Raw genomic sequence first — 23,277 nt, forward strand, 5'->3', positions numbered from 1 at the left:
GGTATATAGACGATGGACGGCTCCCCTCGCTCTGATCATCCACACACGAACGGCTATCTGCCATCTGTAACTGTTGATAGGACAGGTGCTGTCATCAGAAAACCAGTGGCGCAAAGGAAATGAAAGGACTACAGGTGGGGGCCATCACCGGCCATCCCTTTCCAATCCTATCCATCCACCACTCTTGAGGGTCCACCCCCCACTGCCCATATATACATTCCACCACCCCTTCAACCCTTGTAGGGGAGGGGGGCGTGTGCGTGCCTAGAGAACCTCTCTCCCAAGTCCTAGCCTCCTCTCTCTGTGCTGGCGTCCAGCCTATATACAATCCTCATGGGGATCCAAGAAGAGAAGTTAGTAGAAAAAATCTCAGAGATCCATGACAGCATCTCCAAGCTCCCAAGCCTCACCCCTTCCAAGGAAGTGAACACCCTCTTCACCGAGTTAGTTCTCACCTGCATCCCTCCAAGCCCCATAGATGTGTCCAAGCTTAGCAAAGGAGTCCAGGAGATGAGATCCAAGCTCATCCAACTGTGTGGCGAGGCCGAAGGCCTCTTGGAAAGCCACTACTCTGACATTCTAGCGAACACCTACGACAACCCAATGGATCACCTGGACCTCTTCCCATACTATTCCAACTATCTACAACTAAGCCTACTGGAGTACACCTTGTTGGCCCGGCACGCCACGAGCCCACCAGCCTGGGTGGCCTTCGTGGGTTCGGGGCCTCTGCCTTTGAGCTCGCTGGTGCTGGCCGCGCGGCACATGAGGGCCGCCCGGTTCCACAACTACGACGTGGACCCGAGCGCGACCGCGCGGGCGCGGCGCCTGGTGCTCGCGGACCCGGACCTGGGGGCGCGCCTGGCCTTCCGCACCGCGGATCTCTTCGGACTCACCCGCGAGCTCGCCTGCCACGACGTGGTCTTCCTGGCCGCGCTCGTCGGCGTGGCGCGCGAGGAGAAACTCCGAGCCGTCGAACACTTGGCGCGGCACATGGCGCCCGGCGCGTACCTGGTCCTCCGTAGCGCCCACGGGGCCCGGGCCTTTCTCTACCCCGTGGTCGAGCCCGGAGATCTCAAGGGGTTCGAGGTCTTGTCGGTTTACCACCCAAGTGATGAGGTCATAAACTCGGTGATTATAGCAAGGAAGGTGCCACATGGTGGGATGGGGACGGGGGGACAATGATGAGGACCTGCAAGTGCTGTGAGATGATGCAAGGGATGAACCACTTGGCGCATGGGGCCATGATCGAGGAGATGGCACTGGAGGAGCTGCCCTCCTGAGAGTGGGAGAGACAAAAGATTGTCTTGTTGAATTGGTGGCTGGCAAGATGTTGTGTCGTTTTTATGTGCTCATTACGGTCTATGGTTTACCATAATTTGTGTTTTGCCTTTACAAGTGTTTAGTAGTAGGTGGTATCCATGCCGGCATTATTGTTTCTCGATTTGATGGATAAAATTTTCTTCGTGCTAATCGTGAATTTTATCTGCCTCCAACAAAGTCTTGTCTTATCTGTATAGCCTTTGGACTGCAGCAGTTGATCTCACACACCTACGTATACAAATCTCCAGATTTTTTGGCAGGTAGTGGAGTCGTGTAGGTATTGCTTTCTTTTGTTTTTTTTTTTCCCGGTAAATAGATATTACTTTCTTGAATGCCTCTTAAAATGTTCTGAAAACAAGGATAAGATGGAAGAAGCAGATGTGACCTTGTTAACAGTGATATTTACCATTTGCTCTGTCAGATGGTTAGGAATACATCCTCTACTGGTTGAAGTTTATATTGTGTATAATTGTTTTAGATGAATTATACTGGCCATTTTTTAATATGTATCAGTTTATCCTGTACTAATTTAATTGTGGCTAAATTTGTTAGTAGTCCAAGAGCCATGCTATCATCCCCATCCACATTGTACCATGTAACTTCTCTCTCTTTTTTTCTCTCTCTCTCTCTGAGAAAACTGCTGCATCATATAAGTTTCCAAAGAGCAATAATTTGATCTCCAAATACATTCTGCAATATACATGACTAAAGAACAGAAGAAGAAATCATTCGCGGGCATATTTTGTTTTTTTTATTTTTGGGTTACAACACATATTATCCTTTTCAATTTTTTTCTTCAAACTTAATTTTCATGCAGATTTCATCCAAGCTTTCCTGCTTGTTTCCTGAAACATTATTGGCAGTTTAATACTGATCCAATTTTGCTCTTTATGGAGACTTCCTACGAAGTTCTGGTCTTAAGTGCATTATATCAGATAATTAATTTTTACATGCATGTTATTTGATCCAATCTGGTACTATGAATTAAGAATATGTTTTTTGTTGGCGTTAAGTTCTCTAATGTGATTTTTGTTGAAAAACTTGAATGAAAGGGAAAGGGAAGAAAATGGACAAATGAAGCATTTGATACGTTCCCAACTTTTTTTTTTTTTTTTTTATTAACCAGCTGTCACCTTGTGATTATGTCAACATAAGTGAGACTTTAAGCGTGTGAGTTCTCTCGTTCCTGCTCTCCCAAGAAAATATATTAATTTTTAACATAATCTCTCATGTGGGATGACGTACGCTTGGGGATGCATCCATGGGCTGGTTTCCATTTAAACGGCTTGTTATGTGTCTTACATATGACTTATGACCCTAACAGCCTTGTCTTGGTCACAGCCTGAATCGGCTCCGCCCTGGCGGAGAAAGACGCTTGAGACAAGGAAGAGTGAAAAACTAGAACAAGAGAATTATTATTCTCCACCAAGCAACACATAGTTTGTGTCACAATGCTTGTCCATTATATACTCCAATCAATTACCAATCAACCAAATCAAAACAAACTAAGACAAAACAAAACAAGTAGTTGAGCAGAACCATCATGATCCATCAAGTGATGATCTCATCATTGTTCTTGCTTTTTTTTTTCTTATTATTTTTTTTTGGTAGAAAAAAAAAGCATCCAAATTAAGGACCCTTCTTTTAATATACCCAAATCAAAAATATCCTTCTTCTAAAGCATCACAAACTCTTTCGAAGGTTACCCACGTTACGCGTGGCAAAGTAGTCCAAAATTTTATGAAACATAATATATATTTTTTTTCTTTTTTTTGGTCACCTGGAATTCAATCACAATGCTTTCTAGATACAACTTCAAAAGTTGGGGACCTTTTTGTATTGCTTTCATTTTTCTTTATTTTAAAATAAAAAAAAATGGAACTAGTTTTGAAGAATATTTACGGCGTCGTTCTTTTACTTTTAGTTAAATCCTTAAAGCTTTTGTGGACAACAATTTATTGCTGTTACAATAAGTGAAAACAAAAGCAAAGTATGGCAAAAGTTCCTTAGAAATACTATCTCCAACATCAATCTCTATGTAGTATTTCAGTTATTTATAAAAAAATAAAAGCATAAAAACAACAAGAATATCAAACAGGTCTGATTATTTTTCTATATTTATATAATGACTTTTATTAAATGTATTTGAACAGTCCAACACATATAGAATGGTCAATGTATAATTTGCTATCATTATTTCACTCGCAAATTTTATGGCATTGCTATGTACTTTCTTAAATCGATAAGCGACTTAAAATCCTCTTATAAATCTTTCGCTAGGGTAGATATTAAGGAGAAGCAATCCATGATCAGTCCTCAACAACCCTAGATGATTCTGGAGGATTCTCATCAACACAAAAAGCATAAACAATAGCAAGGCCCCAACAAATCGGCACACAAAAAATGCTCCATGTGCTTGTACTTGACACCAACTCTTCATGCCTCACTTTTGAGGGATCAGGTTGTATTTTTTGCATGAAATTGATCTTTTTTATGACACGAACCATCGGATCTCATGTTTGTATGGATCTCAAAACACTCCCATCTCTTCCCTCTATCAGCTTGTATAAATCTTAAAGTGTTCATTGCACAATCCAATGGTGATGTCATGAAAGAAGGTAAATCATTCTTTTATGCGAAAGATACAACCCAAACCCCCTTTGGACCATCCATTTAATTTAATTTCTCGGCATAGGATGCAGTGGCTATTACCTAGTGTGAAACCAAAGGGTTAAGAGAATCTAGCTTCCAATATTCCAATCAGCTCATGTAATCACTCTTGAACTCCCCTGATTACTAAAACAAAATGATGAGGGACCCAAGAATTGGCGGGTCCCCTCAACCATACGGCCGATTCCTTTCGTCGATACACACGAAAGGTCCATATTTTCCTTCCTTCAGGGGCATTATTAGTTTAGTTCATCACTAAGTGCTACTTAAGAATGGTACTATTACTATTATATTCGGTCAAAAAAGGAAAAAGAGAAAAGAATGGTACTACTATAGTTTAATGTATCACTAAGTGCAAGGCTTGCTTTGAGGTGCAACGCAATCATACTACACAAAGGCCCAAACGACAAGAATACGCCGCAGCTCGCCGGGAACCATCGCTTTCCATCCTGCTTAAATCCATTAGCCATGGGGGCCACAAACAATTCCCATGTAAACACTCCACCACCCCTTCAACCCTTCCAAGGGACATGTGTAATGTTAGCCAGTGATGCAGTTAACCTGCCATGGAGATGAGCAGCCAAGAAGAAGAGGGATTAGTGCAAATAAACTCAGAGATCCATGACACGCAGCATCTCAAAGCTCCCAAGCCTCAGCCCTATCCAAGGAAGTGAACACCCTCTTCAACAAGCTAGTTCTCACGTACATCCCCTCCAAGCCCCATAGATGTGTCCAAGCTAATCAAAGGAGTCCAAGAGATGAGATCCTAGCTTATCAAACTGTGTGGCGAGGCTGAAGGCCTCTTGGAAAGCCACTATATTCTGACACCCTGGCCAACACTACATGACAACCCAATGGATTTCTCGGACCTCTTCCTATACTACAACTATATCTACAACTAAGCCTATTGGAAAAAACGTTGTAAGCCCGGCAAGTCGACTGGCCTTCATGGGCTCAGGGTCATGCTGGTCCTGGTGTGCTCTGTGCAAGGAATCCTTGATAGACTTATTCCACCACGTGTGCTGTAGATAAAGTCAATGGAAAGATGCTACATCAGCATTTTGAACTAAAAACTTCTATAACCATCTCAACGGGGATATGTTAAGATGATTAAGTGGCAGTCATTGAGCTAGTTGCAGAATTTTTCGGTTGAAAATATTGATATGATACCACCTACCACTAAACACTTGTAAAGCCAAAACACAATTTATGGTAAACCATAGACCAGAATGAGCACATAAAAACGACACAACATCTTGCCAGCCACCAATTCAACAAGACATTCTTTGTCTCTCCCACTCTCACGAGGGCAGCTCCTCCAGTGCCATCTCCTCCATCATGGCACCATGCCCCAAGTGATTCATCCCTTGCATCATCTCACAGCACTTGCAGGTCCTCATCACTGCCCCCCGTCCCCACCCCACCATGTGGCACTTTCCTTGCTATAATCACCGAGTTTATGACCTCATCACTTGGGTGGTAAACCGACAACACCTCGAACCCCTTGAGATCTCCGGGCTCGACCACAGGGTAGAGAAAGGCCCGGGCCCCGTGGGCGCTACGGAGGACCAGGTACGCGCCGGGCGCCATGTGCCGCGCCAGGTGTTCGACGGCTCGGAGTTTCTCCTCGCGCGCCACGCCGACGAGCGCGGCCAGGAAGCCCGCGTCGTGGGAGGCGAGCTCGCGGGTGAGTCCGAAGAGATCCGCGGTGCGGAAGGCCAGGCGCGCGCCCACGTCCGGGTCGGCCCGCACCAGGCGCCGCGGCCGCGCGGCCGCGCTGGGGTCCACGTCGCATTTGTGGAACCGGGCCGCCCTCATGTGCCGCGCGGCCAGCACCAGCGAGCTCTAAGCCAGAGGCTACGAGCCCACCCACGTCCGGGTCGGGCCGCACCAGGCGCCGCGCCCGCATGGCCGCGCTGGGGTCCACGTCGTAGCTGTGGAACCGGGCCGCCTCATGTGCCGCACGGCCAGCACCAGCGAGCTCTAAGCCAGAGGCCCCGAGCCCACGAAGGCCACCCAGGCTGGTGGGCTCGTGGCGTGCCGAGCCAACAAGGTGTACTCCAGTACGCTTAGTTGTAGACAGTTGGAATAGTATGGGAAGAGGTCCAGGTGATCCATTGGGTTGTCGTAGGTGTTCGCTAGAATGTCAGAGTAGTGGCTTTCCAAGAGGCCTTCGGCCTCGCTACACAGTTGGATGAGCTTGGATCTCATCTCCTGGACTCCTTTGCTAAGCTTGGACACATCTATGGGGCTTGGAGGGATGCAGGTGAGAACTAGCTCGGTGAAGAGGGTGTTCACTTCCTTGGAAGGGGTGAGGCTTGGGAGCTTGGAGATGCTGTCATGGATCTCTGAGATTTTTTCTACTAACTTCTCTTTTTGGATCCCCACGAGGGTTGTGTATAGGCTGGACGCGAGCACAGAAAGAGGAGGCTAGGACTTGGGGGAGAGGTTCTCTAGGCACGTACACGCCACCCTCCCCTACAAGGGTTGAAGGGGTGGTGGAGTGTATATATGGGCAGTGCGGGGTGGACCCTCAAGGGTGGTGGATGGATAGGGTTGGAAAGGGATGGCTGTTGATGGACCCCACCAATTGTGGTCTTTCATTTCCTTTGCGCCACTGGTTTTCTGATGACAGCACCTGTTCTATCAACAGTTACAGATGGCAGATACCGATTCATGTGTGGATATTCAGAGAAAGGGGAGCCGTCCATCGTCTATATACCTATAATTTATTGTAGTAATGAGGGAACTCAAGAGTAGAGTCAATCATAGGATTTAATGGTAATTCACTACTGGATTCTGGTACCAGTTTCCTTTTCACACTGGGTATACCGAATATGCCCTCTGGGGAGGGAACGACAGGCCGGCCCACTACGGGGATAGCGAGCTGTGGAGTACATGGGCCCCGGTTAAAAATGGGTATGAGCTGGCTACTTCGGGCCTGACCACCGCTGTGTGCTGTTCTATGCTAATCTTTTATTAAAAGAACTAGAGTGTGTGCAGCTCTAGGAACCCCCATGGCTCCTCTCAGTGAGATAAGCTCTGGAGAGAAACCTCCATGGCTCCTCTCAACTCTTTCAACAATCCTCAAAAACTTTCTTGCCACCTTTCCAAAAGCGATGCTTAGCTCATGTAGGAACGGGAAAGTCTGCTCTGCACGTCCAGGTAGCTGCTCCTGATTCCCATCCCATCAATCCGCCCGACAGGGAAGTAATCCCCTCACACCCCCGCAAAACCATTGAATAGAACTTCTATGGACCATCATCGCTTGCCACGTCTCCGAAGCATGCCACGTGTGTTTATGCTTATATTAAAATATTAAAAAAATAAAAATAGATAAATTCTAAAGATATTTGAATAGTTTTGATAAACATCACATAATTCTCCAGGGGTTTATCCATTCATATTTTCTTAGTACATTACATACACACGGTGTGCTTTGGAGACGTGACAGGCGATGACGGTCCGATCATAAGTTTTTCCATAATCGATCTGATCATTGAAGTTTTATCCAAAACCACTTACTTTCTCAAACCACTTGCCTCACACATCAACGTGTGGACTCATATGTTTTCCATGAAACATCGAAGTCATGGCCATTACTACCATTCTCGGCCTAGTAAAAATTCTCGACGTCTACAGTGCCATACAATTCGACACTTTCACCCTTTTCGCTTATCTCCTCTCCCATGGAGGCAGGGATACTCTCACTTTCAGCGTCTGCCTTTTTCGGCTTCTAAAACCTGAATGTTTGCTTCAGAAGAGAGCCATATCCCCCACAGAAATATGTCTTCTCCTGATATATCTCCTCCATCATGGCTTTTGCGAGGGGCACGAACATCTAAGGATGATCGAGCTTTTCTTGTCAGAAAAGTAGTTGATCGATAGCTGACTGTCAGATCCAAAACTCTTATTCCCTCTGACTTCATTGAATGTGATCTCACACCTTTAACAGGTGCAAACACTGTCCCACTAGGAAAGAGGCCTCCGCCTCTTACGATCGTCTCCTCATGGCTTCAACCTCCATCCTCGAGCGATGGGATATTGGGTCCTTTCCTATCACAACGGCACCATCACACTGCTCCAGAAGAGATTTGTATCCCTCCCTCGACTCAAAGAATTCAATCCTTCACCGAAGTAGTCAAGGAAACCTACGCCGATCGGACCACTATCGCTGCTTCACCAACCAAAATCCCATCCTCGGCTCTCACTGCTCGAGGTAATCTTCCAAACTCTCCATGCTTAGGTCATGCAGACCTGATTACCTACCCTCTCCATCCCTTTAAGAAGGGGTATACTTCAGATGTGGAGATCGTGACCACATAAAACTAAACCACTGAAATCCGGTTAAGTATTTCTCCTGTCGCAAGTTTGGCCATATCTTCTGGAATTACTGGAAACCCCCATCGCAAATCCTTATATCTCACCTTAAACCTTCTTCACCTACAGCGACAATCATCAAAAACTCTTCAAACATGGAATGCCTGCTCTCCAACTGCCCCCTTCCTGATATCCCTCCACTCATCCCATTGGTTCGCAAGGCTATGACATTCATTCCATACTTTTATAAATTGAGAATCTCAGGACTATTTGATGAGAGCGGCTTTTGTGGAAGCTTTAGGGCATCTAATTAAAATGGACCATGTCACTTCAACCCTCGCCCAAAAAGCCAACGCCCCTAGGTCTTGGACCATTTGTAAACTCCCAAGATCGAACTGTTTTTTCATTGCTTGTCCATCTTTCACAGTGGTTCAAAATCTTGTGGCTTCCAATCTTATTCATGGAGATGGTTTTAGCTTGCGAGTTGACCATTGGAATCAAACGATTGGAGGCATGTCTCATAATCTTAAATGCAAGGTGGCCGCTAGCCTCCTTGATTTGCCATTACAATGTTGGAACATGAAAGCGGTCGGCAATATTTTATCAAGCTTTGGTGTTTCCCTTCGAGCAAGTAGGTCCAGCATAAGGTGGGAAGACCTTTCAAGCTTTGATGTTCAATTTGATGGATTTAGGAGGGAGTAGTAAGAAATTCTATTATAGAAAAAGAGCAAGAATAGAGGATAGATAAATAAGAAAGACTTGAATTTTAAAAACTTCACTTGGTTACAAGAAAAGGATTGCAAGAGATATTTATAGGACTTTATGGAATCTTCTATATACTAGTTATTTTAGAATTTTATGACAAAAATCTTTGATTTTTGTAGAGCCTTCTAGAGAAATCCTCCTACTATATTCGTAAGGCCTTTTAGAAAAATCTTTCTTCTATATTTGTAAGACTTTCTAGAGAAATCTTTCTTTTATATTCGTAGGGCCTTCTAGAGAAATCAAGTTTAATTCCAACACCCCCTTAAACTTAAACCTTTATGACTCCAAGCATGCTTCTTAGCTTTTCAAAATTCGCCACCTTGAGAGATTTTGTCAAGATATCGGCTACTTGATCTTTTATTAGAATGTGGAGAAGTTGTACCTCTTTATCTTTGATACAATCTCGAATGAAATAAAACCTTGTATCGATGTGATTACTCCGATCATGAAAGACTGAATTTTTGACAAGTTTTATAGCCGATTTATTGTCAACAAAAATGCTTGTTGGCTACACTTGTGAAATCTTCATTTCTTGTAGAAGTCTTTGAAGCCATAGTGCATGACAAACACAATTTGCTACTGTAACATACTCCACTTCATAAGATGAAAGTGTAACAATTTGTTGCTTCTTTAAAACCATATGAACGCGGCATCTCCAATATAAAAAATAAATCTATTTATACTTTTTCTATCATCAATATCTCCAGTCCAATTGCTATTATAAAATCTAACTAGCTTTATTGGATTAGTAGATGAATAAAAAATATCATAATCTTGTGTACCTTTGATATATTGAAGAATTCTTTTTGTGGCAATTAAGTGATTCATTCCTGGTTTCTCCATGTAATGACTTATAACTCCAACACTATAGGCAATATCCGACTTTGTACTTGTAAGATATCTTAAGCTTCCAACCAAACTTTTATAATATGTTGGATTGACAAGATCTTCTTCTCCATCTTTGCTCAATTTGGTGTTGTATTCGATTGGGATGTTGCTAGAATTACACTTCTCCATGTTTAATTTCTCCAAAATCTCCTTTGCATATTTACTTTGTAAAATGAATATGCCTTCATTTGATTGGTTGACTTCAATCACTAGATACAACTTCAAAAATTGGGGACCTTTTTGTATTGCTTTCATTTTTCTTTATTTTAAAATTAAAAAAAAAAATTGAACTAGTTTTGAAAAATATTTACGGTGACGTTCTTTTACTTTTAGTTAAATCCTTAAAGCTTTTGTGGGCAACAATTTATTGCTGTTACAATAAGTGAAAACAAAAGCAAAGTATGGCAAAAGTTCTTACAAATACTATCTCCAACATCAATCTCTATGTAGTATTTCAGTTATTTATAAAAAAATAAAAGCACAAAAACAACAAGAATATCAAACAGGCCTGATTATTTTTCTATATTTATATAATGACTTTTATTAAATGTATTTGAACAGTCCAACACATATAGAATGGTCAATGTATAATCTGCTATAATTATTTCACTCGCAAATTTTATGGCATTGCTATGTACTTTCTTAAATCGATAAGCGACTTAAAATCCTCTTATAAATCTTTCGCTAGGGTAGATATTAAGGAGCAGCAATCCATGATCAGTCCTCAACAACCCTAGATGATCTTAGAGGATTCTCATCAACACAAAAAGCATAAACAATAGCAAGGCCCCAACAAGCCAGCACACAAAAAATGCCCCATGTGCTTGTACTTGACACCAACTCTTCATGCCTCACTTTTGAGGGTTCAGGTTGTATTTTTTGCATGAAAGAGCGGTTGATCTTTTTTATGATGTGAACTATCGGAACTCATGTTTGTATAGATCTCAGAACACTCCCAACTCTTCCCTCTATCAGCTTGTACAAATCTTAAAGTGTTCATTGCACAATCCAATGATGATGTCATGAAAGAAGGTAAATCATTCTTTTATGCGAAAGATACAACCCAAACCCCCTTTGGACCATCCATTTAATTTAATTTCTCGGCATAGGATGCAGTGGCTATTACCTAGTGTGAAACCAAAGGGTTAAGAGAATCTAGCTTCCAATATTCCAATCAGCTCATGTAATCACTCTTGAACTCCCCTGATTACTAAAACAAAATGATGAGGGACCCAAGAAGTGGCGGGTCCCCTCAACCATACGGCCGATTCCTTTCGTCGATACACACGAAAGGCCCATATTTTCCTTCCTTCAGAGGCATTATTAGTTTAGTTCATCACTAAGTGCTACTTAAGAATGGTACTTGTTGGGTATACCCATCGATCGATCGACCGACGAACGGAGAGACCGACCGACCGATCGATGGATGGAGAGACCGATCGACTGACCGACGAATGGAGAGACCGTCCGACCGACCGACCGACCGACAGACGAAGGGACCGACCGACCGACTGACGGACGGAGGGACCGACCGACCGACCGACGGACGGAGGGACCGACCGACGGGCGCCATCACCGGCCAATTAACGGCCTACAACCGACTGAGGATGTGTCGGCCAGGCATGCTTTTCCCGACCGACTGAACCTAGAAGTCTGATGGCCGACTCACGCAAGGCTCGCCGACCAACGGAGGGGCCCGACGCCACTCAGCTGGCCACCGACCTAGGGTCGGTCGGCTCCTCCGATCGCCGTACAGCCGCCAGACCTTGCCAGTCCTGACAGCAACATGCGGCACGGACTTCTAGGGGCATTGTCCCGTCGAGGGCGTTGTCAACCCTGGTGATTTGACAGCCCCACGGCGACGTGACACTTTCACGGTGACTCTGACAATCTACAGTGAGTTGACAGTTCCTCAATTGTCCGCGCCATTAATGACGGCGCCATACCCGCTCCACTATATATATCGAGGAGGGCAACAGTGCAAGGGATCAGTCCACTTCTCGACCTCGAGACCACAGGCTCGCTCCTCTCTCCCTCCCTCTCTCGATTGAGCTCTCTGCCTTCATTTCACTGTTGCCCAGTCACTTCTCTGACTTGACCGTCGGAGGGTCCCCGCCGGAGCCGCCTCCGGTCAGTGTGGACTTCTCATTTTTACAGGTGCACGTTCCCCGGCGATCGGACGATGAGGCAATTGGCAGCAACAGATTGGCGCGCCAGGTAGGGGGGAGCACGATGACGAAGACAAGAGCCCAACGATCGAGGGTCACCGGGTCGGCGAGGCGTTCCTCCCACCGGGAAGAGGCCTCCCCACCACCATCAGCGGCGGAGCCTAGCTCTCCACGCCCCGCAGTGACCACAGAGGCGCAGATCGCGGCCATCGTACGGCAGATGACCGTACTGACGGACGCAGTCAAGAGCCTCCAGCAACAGCCGGCGGCCCGTCCGATGCCTTCCAAGAGCAGCCGCCGACGACCGCGCCGGTCTCCGTCACCTCCGCACGAGCGCCCTCAACAGCGATCCCACGGAGAGGAGGAGGGACGGCCATGGCGCGATGCCCGACGGTCCCACCAGCCCTCTCCTTCTCTGCTGGAACGGGGAGGAAAGAGAAGCGGCCGCGAACGCCGTCCGCCTCCCCTTCGGAATCTTCTGGAGACTCCACTCCTGGGGTCTCCCAGCACCGACGGGCGGACAACTACGAGCGTCGATTCGAGGAGATCGACCGCCGGCTCGCGCAGTTGCAGGTGGACGGCCAGAAGTCTTCGAACGACGTCGACTTCCAGACCGCCCAACCTCTCTCCCGACTAGTTCTCGACGAACCGATTCCCAGTCGGTTCAAGATGCCGCACGTGGAGCCATACGACGGCTCCACCGACCCGATCGACCACCTTGAGAGCTACAAAGCTCTCATGACGATCCAAGGGGCAACCGACGCTCTTTTTTGCATCGGCTTCCCCGCCACACTCCGCAAGGCTGCCAGGGCCTGATACTCCGATCTCCGATCGGGAAGTATCCACTCCTTCGGGCAGCTCGAGCACTCGTTCGTGGCCCACTTCAGCACCAGTCGGAAGCCGCCGCGAATGTCGGACAGCCTTTTCTCCCTCAAACAGGGGGAAAATGAGACGCTCCGACACTTCGTGGCGCGATTCAACACGGCCATGCTTGAGGTCCGGGACCTCAACGAAGATATGGCTATCTCAGCCATGAAGCGGGGGCTGAGGGCATCCCGATTCACCTACTCTCTGGACAAGATCCTCCCCCGGACGTACGCCGAGCTACTGGAGCACGCTTACAAGTATATGCGCGTGGATGAAGGGGCATCCGACCGACGCTTGGCCGAACCCAGAGGCCCGAAGGAGAAGCGGAGGAAAGGTCGGGAACCTGCCGAACCCAGCAGGCCCCCGACCGATAGTCGGGTCTCACCACCCCGACGAATCCAAAAGTCACCCCGGCAACAAATTTCGAGGCAACAGACTCCGAGGCCGGCACGCCCCAGGTATGATTCTTACACTCCTCTCTCCGCTCCTCGTGCACAGATTCTGATGGAGATTGAGGGGGAACAATACCTACGACGGCCTCCGCCTCTGAAGGCAAAGGGCCTCGAACGATGGAAGTACTGCCGATTTCACCGAGGCCACGGCCACAACACCGAGCAGTGCATCCAGCTGAAGGATGAGATCGAAGCTCTCATCCGCGGGGGTATCTCGGCAAATTTTGGAAGGGTCTGCCGACCCAACCCATTGCCGATCGGCGACCCCAGCCGACTGAAGAAGCGGCGACTAATCAGCCGACGGCCGGAGTCATCAACATGATCTCCAAGCGGCTGGGCCCGGGGACGTCTGCGGGAGGGGAGCCAACGAAAAAGCTACGCCCGGACGACGTGATCACTTTTACGGAGGAAGACGTTCGGGGCATCCAAACTCCCCATGACGATGCCGTTGTTGTGTCAGCAACAATAGCAAATTATGATGTAAAAAGAATTTTTGTTGATAATGGAAGTTCGACAAATGTTTTGTTTTACTCGACCTTCTCCCGGATGCGACTGTCAACCGACCGACTTAAGAGGGTCTCTATTCCCTTGATCGGCTTCGCCGGAGAAGCCGTCACGACAGAGGGAGAAATTACCCTGCCCGTGACGGCCGGCACCGAACCACGGCAAAGCACGGTCCACTTAACTTTCGCGGTCGTCCAAGTTTCTTCGGCCTACAACGCCATCCTTGGACGACCCGGACTGAACGCCCTCAAAGCGATCGTTTCGACGTACCATCTCCTCGTTCGATTTCCGACCAAAAATGGAATCGGAGAGATGCGCGGGGATCAACAGCTCGTCCGACGGTGCTTCCAGATCTCCGCTCAAAGCGACGAGTCGAAGGGCTCCTTGACAATCGACAAGCTGGACCAACGGGAGGAGGAAGAGCGAGGTTCGCCGGCCGAGCAGCTCGTGGCGATCCCGATAGCGGAAAATCTGGATCGGAGAGTTTGGGTCGGGTCTCAACTGCCCGACCCCGAACGACGACGACTGATGGAGCTGCTGAAGGCCAATGCCGACATATTTGCTTGGTCGGCAGCAGATATGTCGGGCATCCCCCCAGAAACAATAACCCACCGACTCAACATCGACCCGACGATGAGGTCGGTGAGGCGGAAGAAAAGGTCTTTCGCTCCAGAGAGGCAGAGGGCCATCGACGAAGAAGTGCACAAGCTACTCGAAGCGGGCTTCATCCGAAAATCCACGTATCCCGATTGGCTCGTCAATGTTGTCATGGTCAAAAAAGCCAACGGGAAGTGGAGGATCTGCATCGACTATACCGACCTCAACCGAGCCTGCCCGAAAGACAGCTTCCCACTTCCCAAGATCGACCAGCTGGTGGACGCGACGTCCGAATTTCGACTGCTCAGCTTCATGGACGCCTTCGTCGGATACAACCAGATCCGGATGGCGCCTGAAGACGAGGAGCATACCGCCTTCGTGACTCCCAAGGGCCTCTACTGTTACCGGGTGATGCCCTTCGGACTGAAGAACGCCGGCGCCACCTACCAGCGACTTGTCAATAAGGTCTTTAAAGACCAGATCGGGCGCAACATGGAGGTGTACGTGGACGACATGCTGGTGAAGAGCATGCAGATCCCGGATCATGTTCGGGATCTCGAGGAAACCTTCCGCACCCTTCGACAACACCGAATGAAGCTCAACCCGACCAAGTGCGCTTTTGGGGTGACCTCAGGGAAGTTCCTCGGATTCCTCATTTCTCAGAGAGGGATTGAGGCCAACCCTGAGAAAATAAAGGCAATCCTCGACATGCGTCATCCGAACACCAAGAAGGAGGTCCAACAGCTAACGGAAAAATCGTCGCTCTTAGCCGATTCATTTCTCGATCAGCTGAAAGGTGCCTCCCGTTTTTCAAAACTTTGCGCCACGCAAATAGTTTTTCTTGGTCGGATGAATGCCAACGGGCCTTCGAAGACCTGAAGAAGTACTTGACTTCCCCACCGCTGCTCGTAAAGCCGCAGGTCGGGAGAACTTGTATCTCTACTTGGCCACATCTTCTGAGGCGATCAGTTCGGTGCTGTCCGAGAAAACGAGAACCGAACCCATCAGCCTATCTACTACATCAGCAAGGTGCTCACGGCGCCGAAGCCAGATATTCGAGACGGAAAAGATGATTTCACCCTGACCGTCTCCGCGCAACGACTCCGTCCATACTTCCAGGCTCATGCCATAGTGGTGCTCACCAACCAGCCCCTGAGGGCGATATTGCACCGACCGGACACATCTGGACGACTGGCAAAGTGGGCGATGAAGCTCAGCGAGTTCGACATTCAGTACCGACCGGGCCTGCCTGAAGGCTCAGGTCTTGGCCGACTTCATCGCCGAGTGCCCGACAACCGACCAAGGGTCGGGAGCTGAAGACCCAGGACGAGACGCGGTCTCCAAGCCAGACCCGGTCTCCACCTGGGTACTGCACATCGACGGGCTTCAAACGCTCAGGGGAGCGGGGCGGGCTCCTGCTCACGAATTCGGATGGGGTGGTCACCGAGTACGCCTCCGATTCGACTTCAAGGCCTCCAACAACCAAGCCGAATACGAAGCACTCCTCGCTGGCTTGAGGATGGCGAGGGAACTGGGCGTCGACAGCCTCCGGGCATTCTCCGACTCTCAGCTGATGTGGGGCAGGTCAAGGACGAATTCGAGGCACGAGATCCGACCATGGTCAAATACCTTCAGAAAGTGAAGGACCTCGTAGCACGCCTCAGGTATTTTGAAATTTCCCACATCTCTAGGTCGGAGAACGCCCGTGCCGACGCACTCTCCAGACTGGCGACTTCAGCCTTCGACTCTTTGGGTCGGACGTTCGTGGAGAACCTCGAGCAGTCGAGCGTCGATCGGGTCGATGAGTGCACAACTAGCGGCCGAACCAAGTGGATGGACCCGATCGTTCGGTATCTGACCGACGGGATCGGCCCTGAAGATCCCGCGGAGGCCAAGCGACTCCGATGGTCGGCCTCCCAATACGTAATCCTGGATGGCGACTCTATAAGAGGTCATTCTCCCTCCCCTTGTTTAGGTGCTTGGGACCGACCGACGCCGACTACGCTCTCCGAGAGGTTCACGAAGGAATTTGCGGGAATCACTTGGGGGGCAAGTCCCTGGCCTACAAAGTCCTGCGACAGGGCTACTACTGGCCTACTATGAAGAAGGACGCAGCCGAGTTGGTCCGGAGGTGCGAACCTTGTCAGAAGTACGCCAACATTCAGCACCAACCGGCCAGCCAAATTGCCCCTATTGTCGCTCCATGGCCCTTCGCCCAGTGGGGGGTCGACATTCTCGGTCCTTTTCCTCAGCGTCGGGTCAGAGAAAATTCATAGTCGTCGCCATCGACTACTTCACCAAATGGGTGGAGGCCGAGCCCCTGACGCAGATTACCGAGCAGAAGATGGAGAACTTTATCCAGAAATCCATCATCTTCAGGTTCGGATTGCCGCACACCATCATCACCGACAACGGACGGTAATTCGACAACCAGGACTTCAGAGACTTCTGCGCCAGGTTCCACATCAAGCACCGACTGACTTCAGTCGGCACCCACAGTCCAACGGCGAAGTCGAGGTGACCAACCGGACCTTGCTCCACGGACTCAAGACCCGACTAAACGAAGCCAAAGGCCTCTGGGTTGACGAGCTAGGCTCCGTTCTGTGGGCTTACCGAACGACCCCCCGCGTTCCAATCGGGGAGTCGCCTTTCAGCTTAGCCTACGGGACGGAGGCGATGATCCCACTCGAGATTGGACTGCCGTCTTCAAGAGTCGAGCGGTATCGAGAGCCGGACAACTCCGAGAGTCGGAGGGCCGACCTAGACCTCCTCTCCGAACTACGAGACGAGGCTCAAATTCGCATGGCTTCGTACCGACAGAAAGTCGCTCGGTATTACAACGCCAAGGTCCGACCAAGGCTTTTCAGGGCTGGTGACTTAGTCCTGAGGAAGGCAGAGGTCTCGAAGCCTCTGGACCAAGGAAAGTTGGCTCCAAACTGGAAAGGCCATACAAGGTAGCAGACACTTATGGTCCGAGGGCCTACCGACTGGAGACCCTTGAAGGGAAACCCATTCCCCGAACTTGGAACGCCGACAACTTGAAGTTGTATTACCAATGAACTTTGTAATTGTTCAGTCGGAATACAAACTCGATTTGAAATCTCGGAGTTTTAACTCTTCGACTAACGAACGGAGCTCACCAAGCCCAACCCCCGACATGCCGACTTGGACTTGGTATCCGCCTGAAACCGACGACCTTATCGTCGGTAACGGATCGGACTCTCACAAGGACCGGTGCACCCATATGAACGGGAGTTGACACTCCTTCGACGGTCGACGATGAATCGGACCCTTACCAGGACCGATGTATCCATGACAACGGGAGTTGCACTCCTTCGACCTTCGACGACACATCGGACCCTTACAAGGACCGGTGCATCTGTACTAACGGGAGTTGACACTCCTTCTACGGTCGAACTTTCGGGCCATACCATCGGCTGACATGCCGGTCAAGCCCCGACCAAAGAAAGGCGAAATGCCTACGCGACCGACGTCGCGACTCCCGACCGAGCTACGGCCGGTCGAGGGATATTCGGCTTACCACCGTCTATCGCACAATACGACCTCAGTCGTATTCATAATTCACCGACCAGGCTACGGTCGGTCGAAAGATATCCGGCTTACCACCGCATATCGTGAGGCGCAGTACGGATACCCGACACAAGGGTATCGGGGTCCGACTTATCGGTGCTCCCTCGATCGAATGCGTCGGAAGACATTCAACTGAACGCGTCAGAGGGGACCCGACTACCGAACCTTTATCATGGTCGGTCGGCTCCCGACTCAACGGACGCGCCCGACTGACGACCTTGACTACCAGAGGCCGATCCAAAGTCGGGACCTACTCTACCTTCGTGGCGGTACGAGTTGCCGAACGTCCTAACCGACCTATGGGGGTTAGCGACTTACATAAGTTAGCGACTCACGAAGACATTCAGCAACACACATGAAAGAAACAGACGAAGGATAAAGTGAAAGAAGCTTTCATTCAAAGTTCAAAGAAAGTTTACAAAGTCGGATCGAAGCCCGATTACAAGTATTCCAAAAAGGAAAAAGACAAAGGAAACAAAAGTCGGCAAGGCCCGATCACCCTTCTGTGTCAATCTCCTCGACCGACGGAAGATCGGGGATGACCGGTGTGTCGACCACGATCGGCGCTGGGTCGACGGTCGAAGCAGGACCTTCGGTCGGCGGTGGGCTGGCAGTCGGCGCCACTCGCTCCGGGACGGCTTCCTCCGCCACGACGACGCCTCCCGATGGCTGGTCGGCCATCTCCTCGGTGGCTTGCTCCTCGACCGCCGGTGGGACGATGCTGCTGAGGTCCAGCTCCGGGTACAAGGCCTGGACCGCATCTCGACCGTCCTCGTACCCCACCCGGTACGAGGTGAAGCCCGACTCGAGCATCTCCTCCCGGTACTGGTCGGAGGCCCGGAAGTCCTCCACCGCCCGACTGGCCGACTCCCTCGCCGACCTTGCCTCTTCTTCCGCCCGGCCGAGCGAGTCCTTCGCCGACTCTGCCTCCGCCCTCGCTATGTCGGCGTCGGCCTGGGCGACTGACAAGTCCTCCTCAGCTTTGGCAAGCTTCTCCAAGCTGATCCGAAGCTGCTCGCTCTCGCCTTGGAGTTCGGCGGCAACGCCATCCCGCTCGTGCCGCAGACGACGCACGGCCCGGCCCTTGTGTCTGGCCTCCTTCTTGGCCGACCTTAGCTCGGACCCGAGCTGGGAGACTTCGTCTACCAACTTAGCCTCCCGGTCGGCCGACTGCTTTAGGTGGTCGACCAACATCGTTCGGTCGGCTTCGGCCGCTGCCGACCTCTCCTTCCAAGCCGCCCGAACGGCCCCGAACCTCCGGTAACCGGCTTCAAGCTCCGACATGGTGTAGACCAGCTGCCGACGCAAGTGTTTCGTCAGGAACACATAGTTAGAAAAATTCTAAGGAAAAAGAAGGCGAAACAAGGCTTACCTCGACCATGGTCGGGTAGAACTTGGACAGCATCTCGGTCACCTGCCGGGACCTCAACGACTCCACGTCGGCCGGGAGGAGGATCCCCTGGCACAACCTCCTCGCCAGGTTGTGGTCGGCCAACGCCGACGCCCCTTCGGGGAACTGTGCGCTTGGCGGCGCAGTGTGGCTCCCCGACCTTATTTCATCCGCGGGGTCCATCGGGGCCTTCCCTCGATCGGCCGTCCCGACCGACGGGACCGGCAGCGAGGGGATGCTCGAGGTCGAACCAGCACCCCCGTTGCGGCCACAGACGCCGCCAGATGATGTTCGGTTTCCCGAACGTCATCCGGCTCCACCGCCGACGGTGAGGCCGCCGATGTTCCTTCGGCCGCTCCTTCCACCGGCCTCTCCTCCGCAGGCACTGCCGGAGCCGCGAGCGCTATGACGGGCTCCGATTGGTCGGTCACCGACGCTTCGACGGTCGGCACCGCGGGAGCAGGCTTCTTCGGAGGACGCGAAGGTCCTGCCCCCGATGCCGGCCTCTTCCTTGATGCGAATTGCCGAATCTCGACGTCGGACGGCCGCATTCTTGGAGGTGTTTCTGCGATACCGACAAAAATGTTAATCAAAGAACCGGACCAAGGACCGAATGGAAAGAAGACCGGGGGATCGGGCGATACCTAGTCAGGGGATCAAGCTCAAGCCGGCATCATAGAGAGCTTGTTCGGTAACAAGCTCCCTCTGCTTCGGGACCAACATATCTTTGAGTCGGTGGAAGTCCTCCCGGTCGTCCACCTCCACCCGGCTGTTGTCATTGGCTTCGGTTCGTGGCACGCCCCAGTGGGAAGGAAAGCCCCAAGAAGATGAAGATGATACAAAGAAAAACTGGTTCTTCCACCCATGAATGGACGATGGAAGACCAGTGATGAAGGAAAGGCCCTTCCGGGGGTTGAAGAGCCACCACCCTCGGGCTTTAGGGTGGGGTCGGAGCACAAAGAAGGCCCGGAAGAGCGAAATGCGAGGGTTGGTCGGCAAGAGCGGACACAACAGCGTGAAGCTAATTATGAGACGGACGGAGTTCGGCGCCAGTTGCGCCGGACAGAGTCCGTAATAATTCAACAAATTTCGGATGAACTCCGGAATCGGAAGCCGAAGACCCACGCGAAGGTCTTCGACATACAACGCCAGTTGGCCGGGCGGAGGGCTGTTAACCCGACTGCCGGCCCCTGGGGCGGAGAGTTGAAACGGCTCCGGGATGCAATACTGCTCCCGAAGCCGTTCAACGTTCGGCCCCGAAAGCGAGGAAACCTCAACTTCCGGAGTCGACCGGGAGTCGTCAGTCGGATTTCCCGACCTAGCTCCCCGAGTCGGATTTCCGGCCATTACACCGGAACCGAACAAGAAGAGGAGAAAGCGAAGAAGAGGAAGAAGCGAAGAGGAGGAAGAAGAAGAGGAGGGGAAGACCACGAACTGGCACCGAACCCTTCCGGAAGCAGGAGGAAAGGCTCTGCCCGCGACGACTGAGAAATCGCCCGGACAGAGTTTCTGCAGCAAAATATCAACAATGGGGCCTGAGTCCGGATGGTCCTATATATATAGGGCCGTCCGACAGCCGAGATGTCTCCGCGCCGACCGAAGCCTCACGGATGTGCAACACGTGGCGGCTTCCGGGTGGCCTGATGATTCGGCGCGCCCCATCCCTGGGCGGCCGCACCGCCCCCATTAAATGCAGGGGGCGCCGGCCCAACCACCTCCGACACGTGGCAAGTGGGGCCGCGGTTCTGCATTAAAACGCCCGCGCCGATTCGCGTTCCCGATGGGACGCCTGACAGCGCACCACGACAGTCTGCGTTCCCCAGAAGGCGCCGGATATCCGGTCGTCTGACACCAAATCGTCCGGCACCCGACCTCCTGACGCTGACGTGACGTCTGACGACGACAGGACGTGACGTCTGACACCGACTAGACATCTAACGCCAGCGAATCGCTCGGCATTCATGAGACGCCTGACATCGGATCAACCCTCGGTACGGTCGGAACTTGGCATACGACGAATCCACTCCTGTTCGCCTAGGGTTGCTGCCCAAATAAAAGCATCGGCCAGCTAACCGTCCGACTCAGGAGTGGAGGGGGGCAACTGTTGGGGAATACCCACCGAGGGACCGACCGACCGACTGACGGTCGGAGGGACCGACCGACCGACTGGCCGACCGCCTAACGGCCGGAGGCACCGACCGCCCGACTGACGGACGCCATCGCCGGCCGATCAACGGCCCACTACCGACTGAGGATGTGTCGGTCGGGAAGGTACGCATACCTTCCCGACCGACTGAACCCGGAGGTCTGATGGCCGACTCACATAAGCCTCGCCGACCAACGGAGGGGCCCGACGCCACTCAGCTGGCCACCGACCTGGGGTCGGTCGGCTCTTCCGATCGCCGTACAGCCGCCAGACCTTGTCAGTCCTGACAGCAACATGCGGCACGGACATCTAGGGGCATTGTCCTGCCGAGGGCATTGTCAACCCTGATGATTTGACAGCCCCACGGCGACGTGACACTTTCACGGCGACTCTGACAATCTACAGTGAGATGACAATTCCTCACTTGTCCGCGTCATTAATGACGGCGCCATACCGTGCTCCACTATATAAATCGGGGAAGACAACAGTGCAAGGGACCGGCTCCCCCCACTTCTCGACTTCAAAACCACAGGCTCGCTCCTCTCTCTCCCTCTCTCGATTGAGCTCTCTGCCTTCATTTCACTGTTGTCCAGTCACCTCTCTGATTTGACCGTTGGAGGGTCCCCGCCGGAGCCGCCTCCGGTCAGTGTGGACTTCTCATTTTTGCAGGCGCACGTTCCCCGACGATCCGACGACGAGGCGATTGGCTGCAACATCTATAAAACCTGTTCTTCATCAAATGGCATTCCTCTTCTCATGTCTCGTGTATTATTACAAACTTAGGAGTACGAAGTTCCAAGAAGATGTTTGCAGATGCACTATAATTTCAGTTGATTCATGTCATGGTAAGTTCCCCATCTGCTGCATCATGAGGTGGAATCAAGTAAGACCAGTTCCCTGATGTTGTCCGATTATATAAATTTGCCAAGGCTGGTTAGACCAGCCTCCACGCATTCAAACGGATGGATGACGGCATTAACCTGTCAAGTGGAAGAGAGGCGGAACGTGCCAGATGCCACCAACAATAGGCCATGGTTTAAGAAAGGTGTCGGATCCCACTCCAATAATTGACATCAACAGGGTGTATTGTATATTTATATATAACAAATGGGCTCGTACTTCATGATGACCATTTTTTTTTTTTAAAGCACTCTTGCGCCTTGTGCACATGGAGTAACATTGATCAAGGTGGAGAAAACATATGAAATTTTTATAGATTAAATTTAAATAATTTGAATAATTATAATTTTTTTTAAAAATTTTATATTTATTATATTTATATTCAATAATTTATAATACCTATACCGACATCCAATTAAATTAATGATGTTAGTAAAATTATTTATCTCTTAGAAAAAATTGAAATTACCTTCTGATGAGAAAGAGGATGCATATATTTTTTTTATAATCTTAAATGATTGTTATATAACTTAAAGTTATTTTAGTTATTTTTGAATTTTTTTTTAGCATGATAATTGAGTCGTATTTAAGGTCAGTGATTGGGCTAACATTTTGTTAAATTATGGATTGTAGTGTTGGATAAAAATATATTTAAAAAAATAAATATAAATTTTTTAAATTATTAAATATAAGTAT

General features: G+C 50.2%; 1 protein-coding gene and 1 pseudogene across 1 annotated transcript; one reads left to right on the forward strand and one right to left on the reverse strand.

Moving 5' to 3' along the window:
* Nucleotides 1-228: 228 nt before the first annotated feature.
* On the forward strand, nt 229-1,372 carry LOC105057353 (nicotianamine synthase 3). The gene has a single exon (XM_010939959.4). It carries the CDS (start codon nt 334-336, stop codon nt 1,183-1,185), a length of 852 nt encoding a protein of 283 aa, XP_010938261.2. The 5' UTR covers nt 229-333; the 3' UTR covers nt 1,186-1,372.
* A 3,601-nt stretch (nt 1,373-4,973) lies between these two features.
* LOC140853649 (nicotianamine synthase-like) lies at nt 4,974-21,286 on the reverse strand (annotated as a pseudogene).
* Between the last annotated feature and the right edge of the window lie 1,991 nt (nt 21,287-23,277).

Source organism: Elaeis guineensis, chromosome 14, assembly GCF_000442705.2.
Source record: "Elaeis guineensis isolate ETL-2024a chromosome 14, EG11, whole genome shotgun sequence".
NCBI classification, from domain to species: Eukaryota; Viridiplantae; Streptophyta; class Magnoliopsida; order Arecales; family Arecaceae; genus Elaeis; species Elaeis guineensis.

Coding starts and splice junctions, on each gene's coding strand:
- LOC105057353 (XM_010939959.4), top strand. CDS start 334: ATGGGGATCCAAGAAGAGAAGTTAGTAGAAAAAATCTCAGAGATCCAT.